General features: G+C 32.4%; 1 protein-coding gene across 1 annotated transcript; it reads left to right on the forward strand.

Moving 5' to 3' along the window:
* The first annotated feature begins 7,795 nt into the window (after nt 1-7,795).
* LOC133197503 (sorting nexin-16-like) lies at nt 7,796-14,260 on the forward strand. Its single transcript, XM_061333579.1, has 9 exons — nt 7,796-7,881; nt 9,439-9,657; nt 9,987-10,230; nt 10,512-10,598; nt 10,767-10,915; nt 11,303-11,372; nt 12,086-12,222; nt 12,351-12,506; nt 12,686-14,260. Exons 2-9 carry the CDS (start codon nt 9,488-9,490, stop codon nt 12,864-12,866), a joined length of 1,194 nt encoding a protein of 397 aa, XP_061189563.1. The 5' UTR covers nt 7,796-7,881; nt 9,439-9,487; the 3' UTR covers nt 12,867-14,260.
* Nucleotides 14,261-15,430: the final 1,170 nt, after the last annotated feature.

Genomic DNA, 15,430 nt, shown 5'->3' on the forward strand with positions numbered 1-15,430 from the left:
GTTTATTCTGAGTCTTCTTTGAAACCATGAAATTCACCAACCCTGGGTCAGGATTTAAGCCCAAGGATGGGGCTAAGTTGGTCATATATTGAAAATTCATTATTCTGTGTTTTTGGAGACTGATATTCAAATAAATTCCACTTTTAAAAGAAAGAAAGAATGCTTTGGTATTAAAATTACGGAAGCGTATTAGTCCCACGTATTTTTAGCTTACCTCGACGAAGTCGAGATGAGCTTATGCTATACCCCCAGCGTCGGCTTCCCAGTTAAAGTTTTAGGAGCAAGTCCCATTCCCAAGTAACTATAAGCCCTATCTGGACCAAACTAGCATGGATGATGCATCTAGGGATGAACACTACCACACTTGCTTCGGATGCTGGATCTGACCTAGGTTTTCCAGATGAGTGACCAGGTTAAAGTTTTTGAAGCAGGTCCATTCCCAAGTAACTGTAAGCCCTACCTGGACCAAACTTGCATGGATGATGAATCTAGGGATGAACTACCACACTTGCTTCGGATGCTGGATCTGACCTAGATTTTCCAGATGAGTGACCAGGTTAAAGTTTTTGGAGCAGGTCCATTCCCAAGTAACTATAAGCCCTACCTGGACTACACTTGCAGTTGCATAAGTTAGGGATGAACACTACCAAACTTGCTTCGGATGCTGGATCTGACCTAGATTTTCCAGATGAGTGACCAGGTGAAAGTTTTTGGAGCAGGTCCATTCCCAAGTAACTATAAGTCCTACCTGGACCAAACTTGCATGGATGATGCATCTAGGGATGAACACTACCACACTTGCTTCGGATGCTGGATCTGACCTAGGTTTTCCAGATGAGTGACCAGGTTAAAGTTTTTGAAGCAGGTCCATTCCCAAGTAACTGTAAGCCCTACCTGGACCAGACTTGTATGGATGATGCATCTAGGGATGGACACTACCACACCTGCTTCGGATGCTGGATCTGACCTAGATTTTTCAGATGAGTGACCAGGTTAAAGTTTTTGAAGCAGGTCCATTCCCAAGTAACTGTAAGCCCTACCTGGACTACACTTGCACTTGCATAAATTAGAACACAATTCCACTTGAAATTAGAAATTTACAGTCAATGTCAAATTTCAAATCCAAAATTAAAACTAACAAGATGTGTTTGTGAAACACTGATGCCCCCGTATGGCAGCTTATGTCGAAGGTTAAAGTTTCTCAAATGCAAGTCAAAATCCAGGCCAAAAGATAAAAAATGTTGATACCCAAAGAAAGATCTTGTCTCGAGGAAAACACCTGTGAAATTTGAAAGACCTAGATACAACTGTTCAAAAGTTATGGTGAAGGTTAAAGTTTTTTAAATAAAAGTCAAACGTCAAGGTCAAGGTCAAAGTGGTTGGTATCCAAAGGAAAATCTTGTCACAAGGATTACATATGTGAAGTATGAAAGCCCTAGCACCAACCATTCAAAAGTTATGGCCAAGGTTAAAGTTTTTCAAAAGTAGGTCAAACTCCTAGGTCAAGGTCAAAGGGTCAAAGTGGTTGGTATCCAAATGAAAGGTCTTGTCACAAGGATTACATATGTGAAGTATGAAAGCCCTAGCATCAACCATTCAAAAGTTATGGCCAAGGTTAAAGTTTTTCAAAAGAAGGTCAAACTCCTAGGTCAAGGTCAAAAGGTCAAAGTCGTTGGTATTCAAAGGAAGGTCTTGTCACAAGGATTACATATGTGAAGTATGAAAGCCCTAGCTCCAACCATTCAAAAGTTATGGCCAAGGTTAAAGTTTTTCAAAAGTAGGTCAAACTCCTAGGTCAAGGTCAAAAGGGTCAAAGTGGTTGATATCCAGAGGAAGGTCTTGTCACAAGGAATACACATGTGAAGTTTGAAACCCTAAGCACCAACTGTTCAAAAGTTATGGCCAAGGTTAAAGATTTTCAAAAATAGGTCAAAGTCCAAGGTCAAAAGGTCAAAGTGGTTGGTATCCAAAAGAAGGCCTTGTCACAAAGAATACACATGTGAAGTTTGAAACCCCAAGCTCCAACTGTTCAAAAGTTATGGCCAAGGTTAAAGTCTCATAAAATTTTGCAAAAGTGGGTCAAACTCAAAGGTCAAAAGGTCAAATATGATGGTACCCAAAGAAAGGTCTTGTCACAAGGAATACACATGTGAAATATGAAAGTCATAGCTCCAACCAATCAAAAGTTATGGGCAAGGTTAAAGTTGACAACAGACAGACAGACAAACGGACAAACAGACAGACAGGACAAAAACAATATACCCCCGGGATCTTTCGATCCGGGGGCATAAAAATCTGCTCCACCATCATACTTTGAATACGGTAACAGACGACTAAATGTTCTTCAAACCAGCTGACAACGGCATAATTGTGTATTGAATAACGACCTTTACAGATGTAATTTTAATATCAAGTCCTTTATGGTCGTGTGGTAAAGTAGAGGATACATATCATTATTTTTTTGTATGTCCAAAGTATGAGAAAGCCAGAAAAGAATTTTTAAATAAATTTTTACAATTTGACAAAATCCACATTCTAGATACACGTGTCTTATTATGGGGGGGGGGGGGGGGGTAGATTCATTGAGTGCTGCAGAGAACTTTTAATTGTTCAAACTTTTATTAAACATTCTCAGACTGGTAGATTTCCTTGTTAGCATTAATTAATGTATCAGTATATGTATATGTACATATGTACAAAATTACATGTATCTATACATATCTGCAAAATGCATCGATTCGTAATTTGCAATTATTGTATAATTTAAAGCTTTGTCAGTGACAATATTTCAATTTGTAATTTATATGTAGGTAGAAGGCGTAATAAGTTTTCATAACTTATGTTCAATTCCTTTGTTATTATAAATTAGGCCTACAATAAAATATGTTCAAATCAGTCATTTAGTGTAAAGTACATTGCACTCTCCTTTTAGAATGCAGTTCAAAACACTCATGTAAAAATCAGTGGCGGATCCAGGAATCTTGAAAAGGGGGGGGCAGTTTGGGGTGGGGTAGGGGCCCACGGCCACATAAAAAAAAATGATTTATTGAATCTTATGTATCGTATATTTTGGACACAAAAGGGGGGGGGGGGCGGGCCCCCTGTTTCGGTCCCTCTGTATCCGCCAGTGAAAATCCTGGCATAAACTACATTGAGTGACAGGATTCTACATCTACATCTACATAATACAGCGTTCCATCAAACTTGATGATTATACGCTGGCCCTGCGCAAACGGACCTCTAAATTATAATTTAAAAAGTATAAATAAACTAAGTGCCATAGAAAGTATAAATGAACTAAATGTTATGGAAAACAATTTACATTGTGCATGAAAAAGGTGTATATCTATATATATATTTACATTGTGCTCTAATTAGCTCTATAAATATAAGAGCTATGGAGCATAGCTTTGGACCAGAGTTCTGAACTGGTCCAAAGAGGCTGCTGCCACGACTGAGTGTGGAAGAGAATTCCACAAAGTCACAGTATGGGGAAAGAAGCTAAATTTATAATAATCTGTACGTGTACTGTAGGTCTGAAAATGAAGAGGACTGGTATTACGTGTGATGGTTGTTGTCTGAGGTACTAGATACAGGTTTTGATCTATAGCCACTAATTTGTGTGTAATCTTATATAACATTATCAGTCTACATATTTTCCTTCTATGATCTAATGCTGGCCAATGTAGATGGTGTAACATGTTGGAGACACTACTTGTATTATGGTATTTATGTGTGACATATCGTGCAGCTCGTCTTTGTACATTTTCTAGTTTATCTTTGAGTTTTTTTGTATGTGGTGCCCAGACTGAAGAACAGTATTCAAGGTTAGACCTGACCATTGATTTATATGCCAAAGATTTTGTTTCTTCATTTTTTTATCTGCAAATTTCTTTTTAAGAAACCCAATATCTTATTCGCCTTAGAAGTTATATTATTGATATGTGGTTCCCAGGACATGTTGTAGGATAATGTTATGCCTAAATATTTTGCTGTCTTTATAGATTCTAGTGTGTGTCCTTTTAAATTATAATTATATTTTACTGGTGTGCGAGATCTGGTGATACTAAGTGAACTACATTTTTGAGGATGAAATTGCATTCCCCAGACATGTTCCCAATTAGATAAGGAGTCGAGATCTTTTTGAAGGATTACACAGTCATTTTGATTATGAATGGGTCGATAAAGGATGCAGTCATCGGCAAAGAGCCTTGTTTTAGATGTAACAGATGATGGTAAATCATTTATAAAAATTAAGAATAGGAGGGGCCCAAGGACTGACCCTTGAGGAACCCCACTGACCACAGGCATTGGACTGGATACCTCACCATCAAGGACAACCTGTTGTACTCTGTTGCTGAGAAAAGCAGAGACCCACCTCCAGGTGTTACCACGAATCTACGGAAGCGTATTAGGGCCGCAGCAGTATCTTTTATTAATTTGTTTTAACAAATTACTAATTTGTTATAACAGATTACTAATTTGTTATAACAGATTACTAATTTGTTATAACAGATTACTAATTTGTTATAACAAATTACTAATTTGTTATAACAAATTATCAATTTGTTAAAACAAATTACTAATTTGTTAAAACAAATTACTAATTTGTTAAAACAGATTACTAATTTGTTATAACAGATTACTAATTTGTTAAAACAGATTACTAATTTGTTATAACAGATTACTAATTTGTTATAACAGATTACTAATTTGTTATAACAAATTACTAATTTGTTATAACAAATTACTAATTTGTTATAACAAATTATCAATTTGTTAAAACAAATTACTAATTTGTTAAAACAAATTACTAATTTGTTATAACAGATTACTAATTTGTTATAACAGATTACTAATTTGATATAACAAATTATCAATTTGATATAACAAATTAATAATTTGTTATAACAAATTAATAATTTGTTATAACAAATTAATAATTTGTTATAACAAATTAATAATTTGTTATAACAAATTATTAATTTGTTATAACAAATTATTAATTTGTTATAACAAATTGGTAATTTGTTATAACAAATTAATAATTTTGATAAAGTGAAAGTGCATACAGATCTATGGAAGCCAGATGAGATCAGAAATCTTTTTATAAGTTGGATTTGTGAAAATAATAAATGTACAAGCTCTGCAGCTACAGCTTTTGACCAATATGTTAATCTGGATTTACATCTTTTAGCATTTAGAGTTTTCACTGTCAAACATTATTGTTATAAAGATACAATGCATTAAATTCTTTGGTTACTTATTCTTAGGAGCTCTATTTGAATTTTGTCCTCCTCCCCCACCAGGGCTCCGTCCTTGACTCCCATTTACCAGGTCATTGCATCCCCGTTCGTATGCTAGGAAAAAATATCTTATCAAAGACATGTTATTTGGAGAGGGAATTTTTCCCACCCTGAATCAACATGTTCATTATAATATTTTTTTTTTCAATATGTCTTTTATTTTATTTCATTTTACCCCCCCCCCCTCCCTCTCTCTCTCGATTCATTCTATACATGTACCAAATGATTTATGCCTACTGTTCAATCCAGTTTATGTATCATGAATAAAATATATTTTAAACTAAACCGCCGTTCCTAATGCAAAAACCTGAATCTGCTCCTCTGGATCCAGGGATTATGTAGAAGAAATACAGAATGTTGGATCCTTCGAGAAAAATTCGAAGTTCCGGACAATTAAATATGATTTCAACGTCGTCCATTCAAATCAACACTTTTTTCAATGTCAACACAGGGGTCAAAATGGGAGAAGACCTATTTTTTCCTTCTTTACACATGTGTAATATTTTGTGTGTATTGTTATAACAAATTATATTGCTTAACGATTTCTTGTAAAATATATGAGTAGTCCTATATGAGACAACCAGGATACAAATTACAAATGAATTTGAAGAAACAACTGTCAAAGTTTTCAGCCAATAATAAGTTATGAAGGCTTTAGTGGGACTTTGAGGGCTTTTCCAAAAGGCACGTATTTTGATTATAAAAATACATACATACATGAAAAAATTTCACAAGGTATCTAAATTCAAATTTTACGAAGTACTACCCACTCAAGAATATTGTTTATTTTCGTTTTCAGAAAAGGTTATTACAGAGTGTTTATCAATTTTTCTATGATAATTTATCTACAAATTCATTTTTTATCAATGTTGCCTTTATTGCCCCCAGCATAAATTGGGGCCAAGGAGGATAACCAGAGGAGCAGATTCAGGTTTTTGCATTAGGAACGGCGGTTTAGTTTAAAATATATTTTATTCATGATACATAAACTGGATTGAACAGTAGGCATAAATCATTTGGTACATGTATAGAATGAACCGAGAGAGAGAGGGAGGGGGGGGGGTAAAATGAAATAAAATAAAAGACATATTGAAAAAAAAATATTATAATGAACATGTTGATTCAGGGTGGGAAAAATTCCCTCTCCAAATAACATGTCTTTGATAAGATATTTTTTCCTAGCATACGAACGGGGATGCAATGACCTGGTAAATGGGAGTCAAGGACGGAGCCCTGGTGGGGGAGGAGGACAAAATTCAAATAGAGCTCCTAAGAATAAGTAACCAAAGAATTTAATGCATTGTATCTTTATAACAATAATGTTTGACAGTGAAAACTCTAAATGCTAAAAGATGTAAATCCAGATTAACATATTGGTCAAAAGCTGTAGCTGCAGAGCTTGCACATTTACTATTTTCACAAATCCAACTTATAAAAAGATTTCTGATCTCATCTGGCTTCCATAGATCTGTATACACTTTCACTTTATCAAAATTATTAATTTGTTATAACAAATTACCAATTTGTTATAACAAATTATTAATTTGTTATATCAAATTGATAATTTGTTATATCAAATTAGTAATCTGTTATAACAAATTAGTAATCTGTTATAACAAATTAGTAATCTGTTATAACAAATTAGTAATCTGTTTTAACAAATTGATAATTTGTTATAACAAATTAGTAATCTGTTATAACAAATTAGTAATCTGTTATAACAAATTAATAATTTGTTATAACAAATTAGTAATCTGTTATAACAAATTAATAATTTGTTATAACAAATTGATAATTTGTTATAACAATTTAGTAATTTGTTTTAACAAATTAGTAATTTGTTATAACAAATTGATAATTTGTTATAACAAATTAGTAATTTGTTATAACAAATTAGTAATCTGTTATAACAAATTAGTAATTTGTTTTAACAAATTAGTAATTTGTTTTAACAAATTGATAATTTGTTATAACAAATTAGTAATTTGTTATAACAAATTAGTAATCTGTTATAACAAATTAGTAATCTGTTATAACAAATTAGTAATTTGTTTTAACAAATTAGTAATTTGTTTTAACAAATTGATAATTTGTTATAACAAATTAGTAATCTGTTATAACAAATTAGTAATCTGTTATAACAAATTAGTAATTTGTTAAAACAAATTAATAAAAGATACTGCTGCGGCCCTAATACGCTTCCGTACGAATCCCATAATTATCCAACTTCCTCAGCAACTTCTGGTGAGGCACCTTATCAAATGCCTTTGAGAAATCCAGATTGTGCGCTCTCGAAAGACATCTGATGATCCTTTTTCTTTTTGTATTATTAAGAGTTTCTGTTAGTTCCCCCTCCTACTGTAATTGCTTCCTATGGGTGCGCCAAAAAAAAAAAAAAAAAAAAAAAAAAAAAAAAAAAAAGACGACATAAACGTGAATGAATTAATAATATCTTAATTATACCTATTTTGCCCGCAGAGTGGCGCTGGTGTGTTTACCAAACATCATGTGCTCTGTCACCTGTGGTAGTCTGTAGTGCATGAAACAGGTGGTTGAACGAAACTGAAACTGAAAGGTGCGTATTTTATTGCTCAGATCATGCTTTGCATGTATCCTAGATTTAGAATTTCTTATTCTGCATACAGTTTTAGAGTGATACTTGTTAATTGAAAATCTCGAAAGACGGAAATAGGCTAAACAGAAAAATAAAGCAACTGAAAGTATAGATGTAATATTGCAAAAGATTAAATTTACTGAGAGCTGGTGTAGAACATAACATAACGCAATTGATATTCTGTCATTTCTGGTCAATGATCTACGAATAGTTCATTGACATCTATAACTATATTTGTATCTATGAATATTCTAGATCATTGTGACTGCATAAATATTTATTATAGAGGTTAACATACATTAGGCATTTTTTTTGGTACATATTTGAATTCATGTAACAATTCTACTAAATTTACTTGGCCTATTGGCGTTAGACATTCTTTTGACATGTAATTATTTTGGAAAGTTACTGGTAATTTAATAATTGCTAATATCAGCAAGGCCGGTATACATGTATATAGTAATACTATAAATCTTGGGACAGGCCATTGCCACACTATTATGACTTATTTTTCTCAATAGAAAGTATAGAAAGTACACAGGAATATTATACAGAGCCATATCGACCCACAAACGTAGCTCGATTCTCTTTACCACAGTGACACAAAAACCTAGCTTGGGCAGGCATATACTAGTATTTCCTGATATTCCATCAATAACCTATTATTAACAAAGCTTCAGTAAATAATTATGCCCATTTATTGATGTCAATAATGGAATGGGAAAGTAACTTATTATCTGCTAGACATTTTACTTATCACCAGTCTTACACCATAGACTGTAGGATGCATATATATGGATTATATAGTCAAGTAAATCTGTTCTGACTCTTCTCTTGGAATGTTTTTTTTAATACTTGCCAGCACTCAGTGTTGCAGGGGAAATTTTTATTAATATTGCATTGTTTTTCATAATATTTACTAAAAAATTCATGAAAATTGAATAAATACAACTGTGAAATATTAAAAAAAATGTTTTACTGAGCATTTTCTTATCTCATAATTAAAAGTGAAGGTAAACTTCCTCAATATTTGTCTTACATCATTTCCTGTTGCACTGTTTAGAAAAGGCAATAATCTGCTTATAGAACTGTGTCTTATTTTTTAACAGTTAATGTTGTATGGTGTTTACAAATATTAAGGTATTTTATTAAAAAAAATATTGCATGCAAATTACTTATTACAGTTGATTGATAAGATTAGATGTTTACCTAATCTGCAGGTGTGAAGTAAATGTGTGCTTTATTTACTAAAGTCTGATTAAATTATGTTATTAATATGCCTGAAATACATGTACATTGAATTTTTTTTTTTTTTGAAAATAGATCGGTCTCAGTTTTGCAAATTTACAAGTAGAGATCAATTATAAAGTTTTGAATTAAAATAAACTGCTGTACATAATAGGAATTGCTATAATCATAGATGTATACATCAGTATAAAGACTTAATTACTATTTATCCAATCACTATGAAATACATTTTAAAAAAGAATATTCGAGCAAATTCATTTCTGATTCTAGGAATTATGGGAAGGTGTCCTATTCTCCTGATGTGAAAAAAAATGGCACAATGGAGGAAGATGAAATAAGGGAGAGAGTGCAGAACTGCATTATCCCTGGAAACTGTGACCCAGCAGAGGTCGAAAGGTTAAGTTTCCATGAAAATGAGATTAACAGGGTAGATGACAAGTTCAAGAGCTTACATGACAATGATGATAGTGGTCTCACAGAGACACCAAGGTAATTCACTATGCATGGGCTGCACATTGAAACAGGAAGTGCTTGCCAAACAAGTATCAGTTACTCTCTGTAAGAAATAAATAAAATAATTAAAATCAAATATATATTTACAAGTAAAAAAAGGGGGAAAACTGGGGGGGGGGGTTAACTAGTAAATTTTTGGGGCTAGGGCAAGATTAGTAACAGTATTGTTCTACATATATTACTATAAACATCATTATTCATATTTTTCATTTTTAATTCTTAAATGATTTTCAATACGGTAAGTTTAGTTCTAAATAATCTTTAGAGTTTTTAACCCAGTAACTTTATTTTAATACCATGCACAGCCGAACGTCAAGCATATCAATCAGTACCATTGACCGGTTAGATTCGGACCTTGATTCCATTTCTTCAGCCTCACAGCTTGCTTCTAAGAGAAAGAATGATAGGTCTAGTCCACAGAAAAGCAGTGTCAGGTTCCAGACAGATTTAGAGGACAGTCTCACTTGCTCATCAGAGACACTGAATCCTGAGAATATAAAAGTTCCCATTCTTGGCCATGAAACTATGGAGGAAAGATCCAAATTCACTGTAAGTACAATCGAGTGTATTCAATCATATATAAAAGTTTGGATATCTATTGAAATTGTACATTCTGTTTACCTGCACACAGTATTTGTATGTGTAGACTTATTTAGAGAAATAATTTAAGTTGTGTATATTTAAGATCCAGAAAATAATAAATTAATATTTTTCATGTGACATTCTAGTTGAAAATAGGATATCATACACAAGAAATTTTATGATATGCCAAAGCTGACGATAAAAAAGTAGAGTCAGTATTAATGAAGAGGACTATTGTTTTTCTTTAGGTTTTTAGTTTGCGAGTCCAGAAATCAGAACATGATGTCTGGCATATATTTAGACGTTATACAGATTTTGTACAGCTGAATGATAGGGTAAGATTTTTTTCAAGATTTCTTCAACTCTATTTTGTCTAATGTATTCAAAAAATAGCAAGAAAACATCAAAGTCTTCAGATACATGTAATGTATTTCGCATCATATCCATGTTGCAGTATTAAATCAGACAGATTGGCTTAAAATAACTGTGAATATGTTTCATAGTTGAGGAAGTGTTTTCCAAACATCCGATTATCTTTGCCACCAAAAAGATGGTTCAGGGACAACTTTGACAAGAATTTCATTGAGGACAGGCAGCTAGGTTTACAAGCCTTCATTGATAACTGTATTGGACATAAGGATATTTGTAATAGGTAGGTTGAATTGACAGTTACATATAGAAGAATTTGTTGTGAATATAAAAAAAAGTACAAAAGTGTGAAAGTGCATTTGATATTTACATCTATTTATGGTTTTCAATGTACTCTAAATAAAGTAAAATAGTGACACAATTGAGATTCTTGAATTGGTTCCATTTAACATGATTAGAGGTTTTGACATTTTATGCATGGACAAACTTCATTATTTTTTTCTCCATTGTGTGAAATTAACTAAATTAAACACCTTCTACACAACATACATTCAAACACTTGACAGTTTTACCTTCTTTATCAGGTGAGAATTTTCTTACTTTAATACCTGGTATTTGATGTATGTGTTCTTCACACATTCAGTAAAGATTATATCTTTCTGCTTTGCAGTAAGCCAGTGCGAGAATTCTTCTGTTTCGATGACCCCCCAGGGCCACATGATAGCATTGAAGAGAGCAGGGTAACGTTATATAACATTTGATATACACACTAGTAAAAGCAGCTTCCATTTTACTCAAGTACATTTTTACAAGTATGTGTAATAGAAGTACATGTAGTCACCTACACATAGACTGATAGAAATACTAAGTACATGAACCTGTGTGTAATGTGCATACATGTAATAGGAGTACATGGCATATGTGATGTATATGTACATTTTTAACAGATTATGTATAGTTATAATTATGGGGCATCAACACTCATACGTAGTATCAATGCATTTTGTTACTTTCCATCTGTCAGTTACAAAATTGAATGAAAAATTATACACATGCAATCTTTATTAAATACTTCTTTATGTATTAAGGAGAGAAAAGATGGTTACATTAATAATCTGCTTTTAAACATCCTGTAAATTAGCCAAATCATACTTGATGAAATGATTGTTTGAAGATTTGTCTATTTTCTCCATAAATCTAAAGAATTCAATTTTTCATAGCTAAAAAGTGAACCAATTTGATCTAAAAATTAATACACATTTGACCTCAGCATGATAGAATGTTAATCTTGGTCAAGAGTTCTTTCCAATATTTGATTTTAAAAAAAATCAAAAGGAAAGAGATATCCCCTCTTGCAAACAAGTTGATAATTTTTAAACATGTCTCATTTTGAAATTTTGCTGTAGATCAGAAGATGCTTGCATGTATTACAATTAAAAAATTGAATTTGCAGTCTCTCTGTGAATCTTTGGAAGACTCCGTTTATAAGCTGAAAAAAGAGTTAGCAGAGAAGAATTCTGAGATTGATCTTCTGCATGATGAACTCGCACTGTACAAAAGACAAGTAGAGATGCTTACGACAGCCCTCAGGTCTGATATGATAGTGTTAAACAAATTAAGTCCATGCCCAGGTGTAAGTGTTTGTTTAATTATACATGTACAAGGCTGTGTTCAAGAATTGAAAGTAATTTTCAGAAATCATTGTCTTCTCTTTGCAGAAAAAACAATGAGGCTAAATCATCCTCAGAGTCTCCTGTATCTTCCACATCATTGGCTGAGTGTGACCTAATGACCTGTACAGAGGCTGACCAATCACAGCTTCCCACTAACTCCACTGCAGTGGATGCAAAAAATGTCTCTGAGAACTCTACTAGGCAAGTATACATGGGACAATGAATTTCAAATTGTGGTCCAACATATCTGTGAATTATTTTAATGGCAGCTTGGGGTCAAATTACCGGTAAATGTAGTTATCTTAAAAATACTTGATTTTCTGAGTTGAAATTTTACATACTGCATGTTTTAATTTTAAAAGTGATAAAAATTTTCATAGAGATAAGGAGGAGAAACCTTCAGTGAAAAGTGCTGCATTAGAGGATGGAACTCTTGCTCAGTCGGAAGGTCTTCCCTTGGATAACTCATGCTCAAGTCAGGGGGACAAAACCACAAAAAAGAAGAAAAGATCCTCTATATTTAAGTTTAGAAATAAATCTCCAGTAGTTGAAAGCAGATAGCAGAGACAATGTTGAAATAAGATTCTTAATTGAACAATGTTCACATTATTTACTTTTGCCTGTTGTCAGTGAAATTCTTGTCAAAGCTGTGCCTGAGTGACATTATTATTTTCTGTTTCTAAGATTACCTATTGATCATCTTACCTTTGCATTCCTATAATCATGCATGTACATCTCAAGCAATAGAATTGCATCATTTACTTGTATGGATACATGTGCACATGTATCTTTTAGTTATTCATTATTTATACAACTACATTTAGCTATTATACATGTATATAAAATTACATGATATATATAAGTTGATAGAAGTCTGTTTAACAGTAATACTTGTGATGTGGTTGTGTATAATGATGGTCTTTCAGCATTATTTTGCCTTTTTTATTTATTTTCCAATATTTTGGATTGTTTTTTTTTTTTTCTCATGTACACTTGTCAAATGATATATGTGTTTGATTTTGTTTTCAGCATTATTAAGTATATTCTTTTCAAATGCATTTGCTTAAATTAAGATGGCATTTGAGACACACAACTTAAATTTCAATAACAGTGTATTAATTGATAAAAATTAATAAATGCTTTACGAGGAGTGACATTTGGTTACATATACATATGTACTATAAATTACTTTTGTTTTGTTTTACCTGAGAAATTTATTTTTGTCTAATGATATGGATTACAGTGTATTATGTAAAATTATTATGTGAGACCATCAGTTCACAAAAGTTTCTTCACACGTATATGTGTATTTTTAAGGATATACAACAATAATCAAAATATGTAAAAATTATTGTTAGGCCATTTGTGAAAAATTTTCCTGCTTATTCCACTAACTCCCGAGCGAAAATAAAGTGTCACAAAAATTTGATGAACTACAGTATATGTTTGGTTACACATGGTTAAGTAAAGTATATGTTTACAAATTCAAGGGGGTGAGGACTTGCATTTGTTATGTCTATTTGCTTATTCACCTGTCGATCCATATCGATCATAGATTTTTGAACAGCATATTTATAAGATTGAGACTTCATATATGGTGAAAAATTTATAGCATCAAATACATGTACATGTATATGTAGATATCAAAGGCAAGTCAAATAAAAAATTGACACTTGAATGAATTGTGTGCAACTCAAAAATTGTTTATATGCATAGAATTTTTTTGTTGTTGCTTGATGAGTAAGAATTTCCGAAACAAAATACATGTGCACCATTTCTTTGTAATGAACAAAATAAAATGGCTAGGACAGCTTCTTTTTTTGTGGTGAACAAACCTACACCAAAAAATGGTAGAATTAATAGATACAATGTACATGTATGATATGTGCACTTTGTCTACTGGAATTAAACATTAAGCCAGTAGCTGGTATACTAATTGTGATTAAATTAAGGTTCAAGACACTAAAAAAAATATTATTATAAGCTTTTTCTTTCTTTTCTTTTTTTTTTTGCTTTAGCATACACATAGTAAATCCAGGTGGTGGTTTTGTGTGTCTCTAGTCGTCGTAGTTGGTGCTTGTTTTTTTGTTTTCTTTAAGAGGATGAGATTTTTTGACTTCAGTTTTTAATTCAATGTGTGATTCTAAGCAATTTGTGTACACCAAACACCAATGTAGATAATTATACACATGTACATCAACTTCAAATCTGGTGATTTAGTATCATTGCTTTCTTTCCTGTAATAAATTTGTCATTCATGTTGAGAATTAACTGGTATATTGTCAGTATAAGGATTCCAAGTGCAATTTTTATGCGCCCGGATCGATAGATCGGGGGCGCATATTGTTTTTGTCCTGTCTGTCTGTTGTCAACTTTAACCTTCGCCATAACTTTTGAACCATGAGAGATAGAGACTTCATATTTGGTATGCATACTCCACTAATTAAGCTCTTTCAAATGACACTAAGGTCAATGACCTTGTGACCTTGACTGTGACCTATATGCTAAAAATAGCTTTTTCGAACTTTGTTGCTGCCGGGTGCATAGTGTTTCACAAACACATCTTGTTTCACACTGATCTCGTCATTATTTGTATTGATAGAAAAAAGTAGTGGTTGCTGTGGTTTTCTTCGATTAATATTGAATTACGTTTTATTTGCAATGAATTATATACAGTCATGTATATTACAGACCCACACCAGTTGCAGATGTACCTCTGCCCATTTTGAAATATGACCTGTGTATGATGTTTATATTTATACTTGGTTTAAACCTTTAATAACAAGAAACATACATGACATTTTAACAAGAATGTGCCATTGGATATTTAACTTCAGATTTTAATAAAAAAAAAAAAAAAAAAAAAAAAAAAACACATGTTATCTTTCTGTTGTTCACAGGTACCACAGTTTAACAGGTAGTATATTGTATATTGAGTTTTGATATCAAGTACAAACATACATGTATGTCTTTCCTACCTTAAGGTATGTCAAAATATTGAATCAAGGTCATATCTCAAAGTCAAGGTCAGTGGACAAAGTGAAATTATATTAAGTTCACATACATGTATCTAGAGCCGTTTGGTAGCAGATTACCTACATGTGTGGCTTGGTTGTCATCCAATA

This window comes from Saccostrea echinata, unplaced genomic scaffold (assembly GCF_033153115.1).
Source record: "Saccostrea echinata isolate AGI-Se365-2 ecotype Australia unplaced genomic scaffold, CSIRO_AGI_Sech_v1 ptg000030l, whole genome shotgun sequence".
Taxonomy (NCBI): domain Eukaryota; kingdom Metazoa; phylum Mollusca; class Bivalvia; order Ostreida; family Ostreidae; genus Saccostrea; species Saccostrea echinata.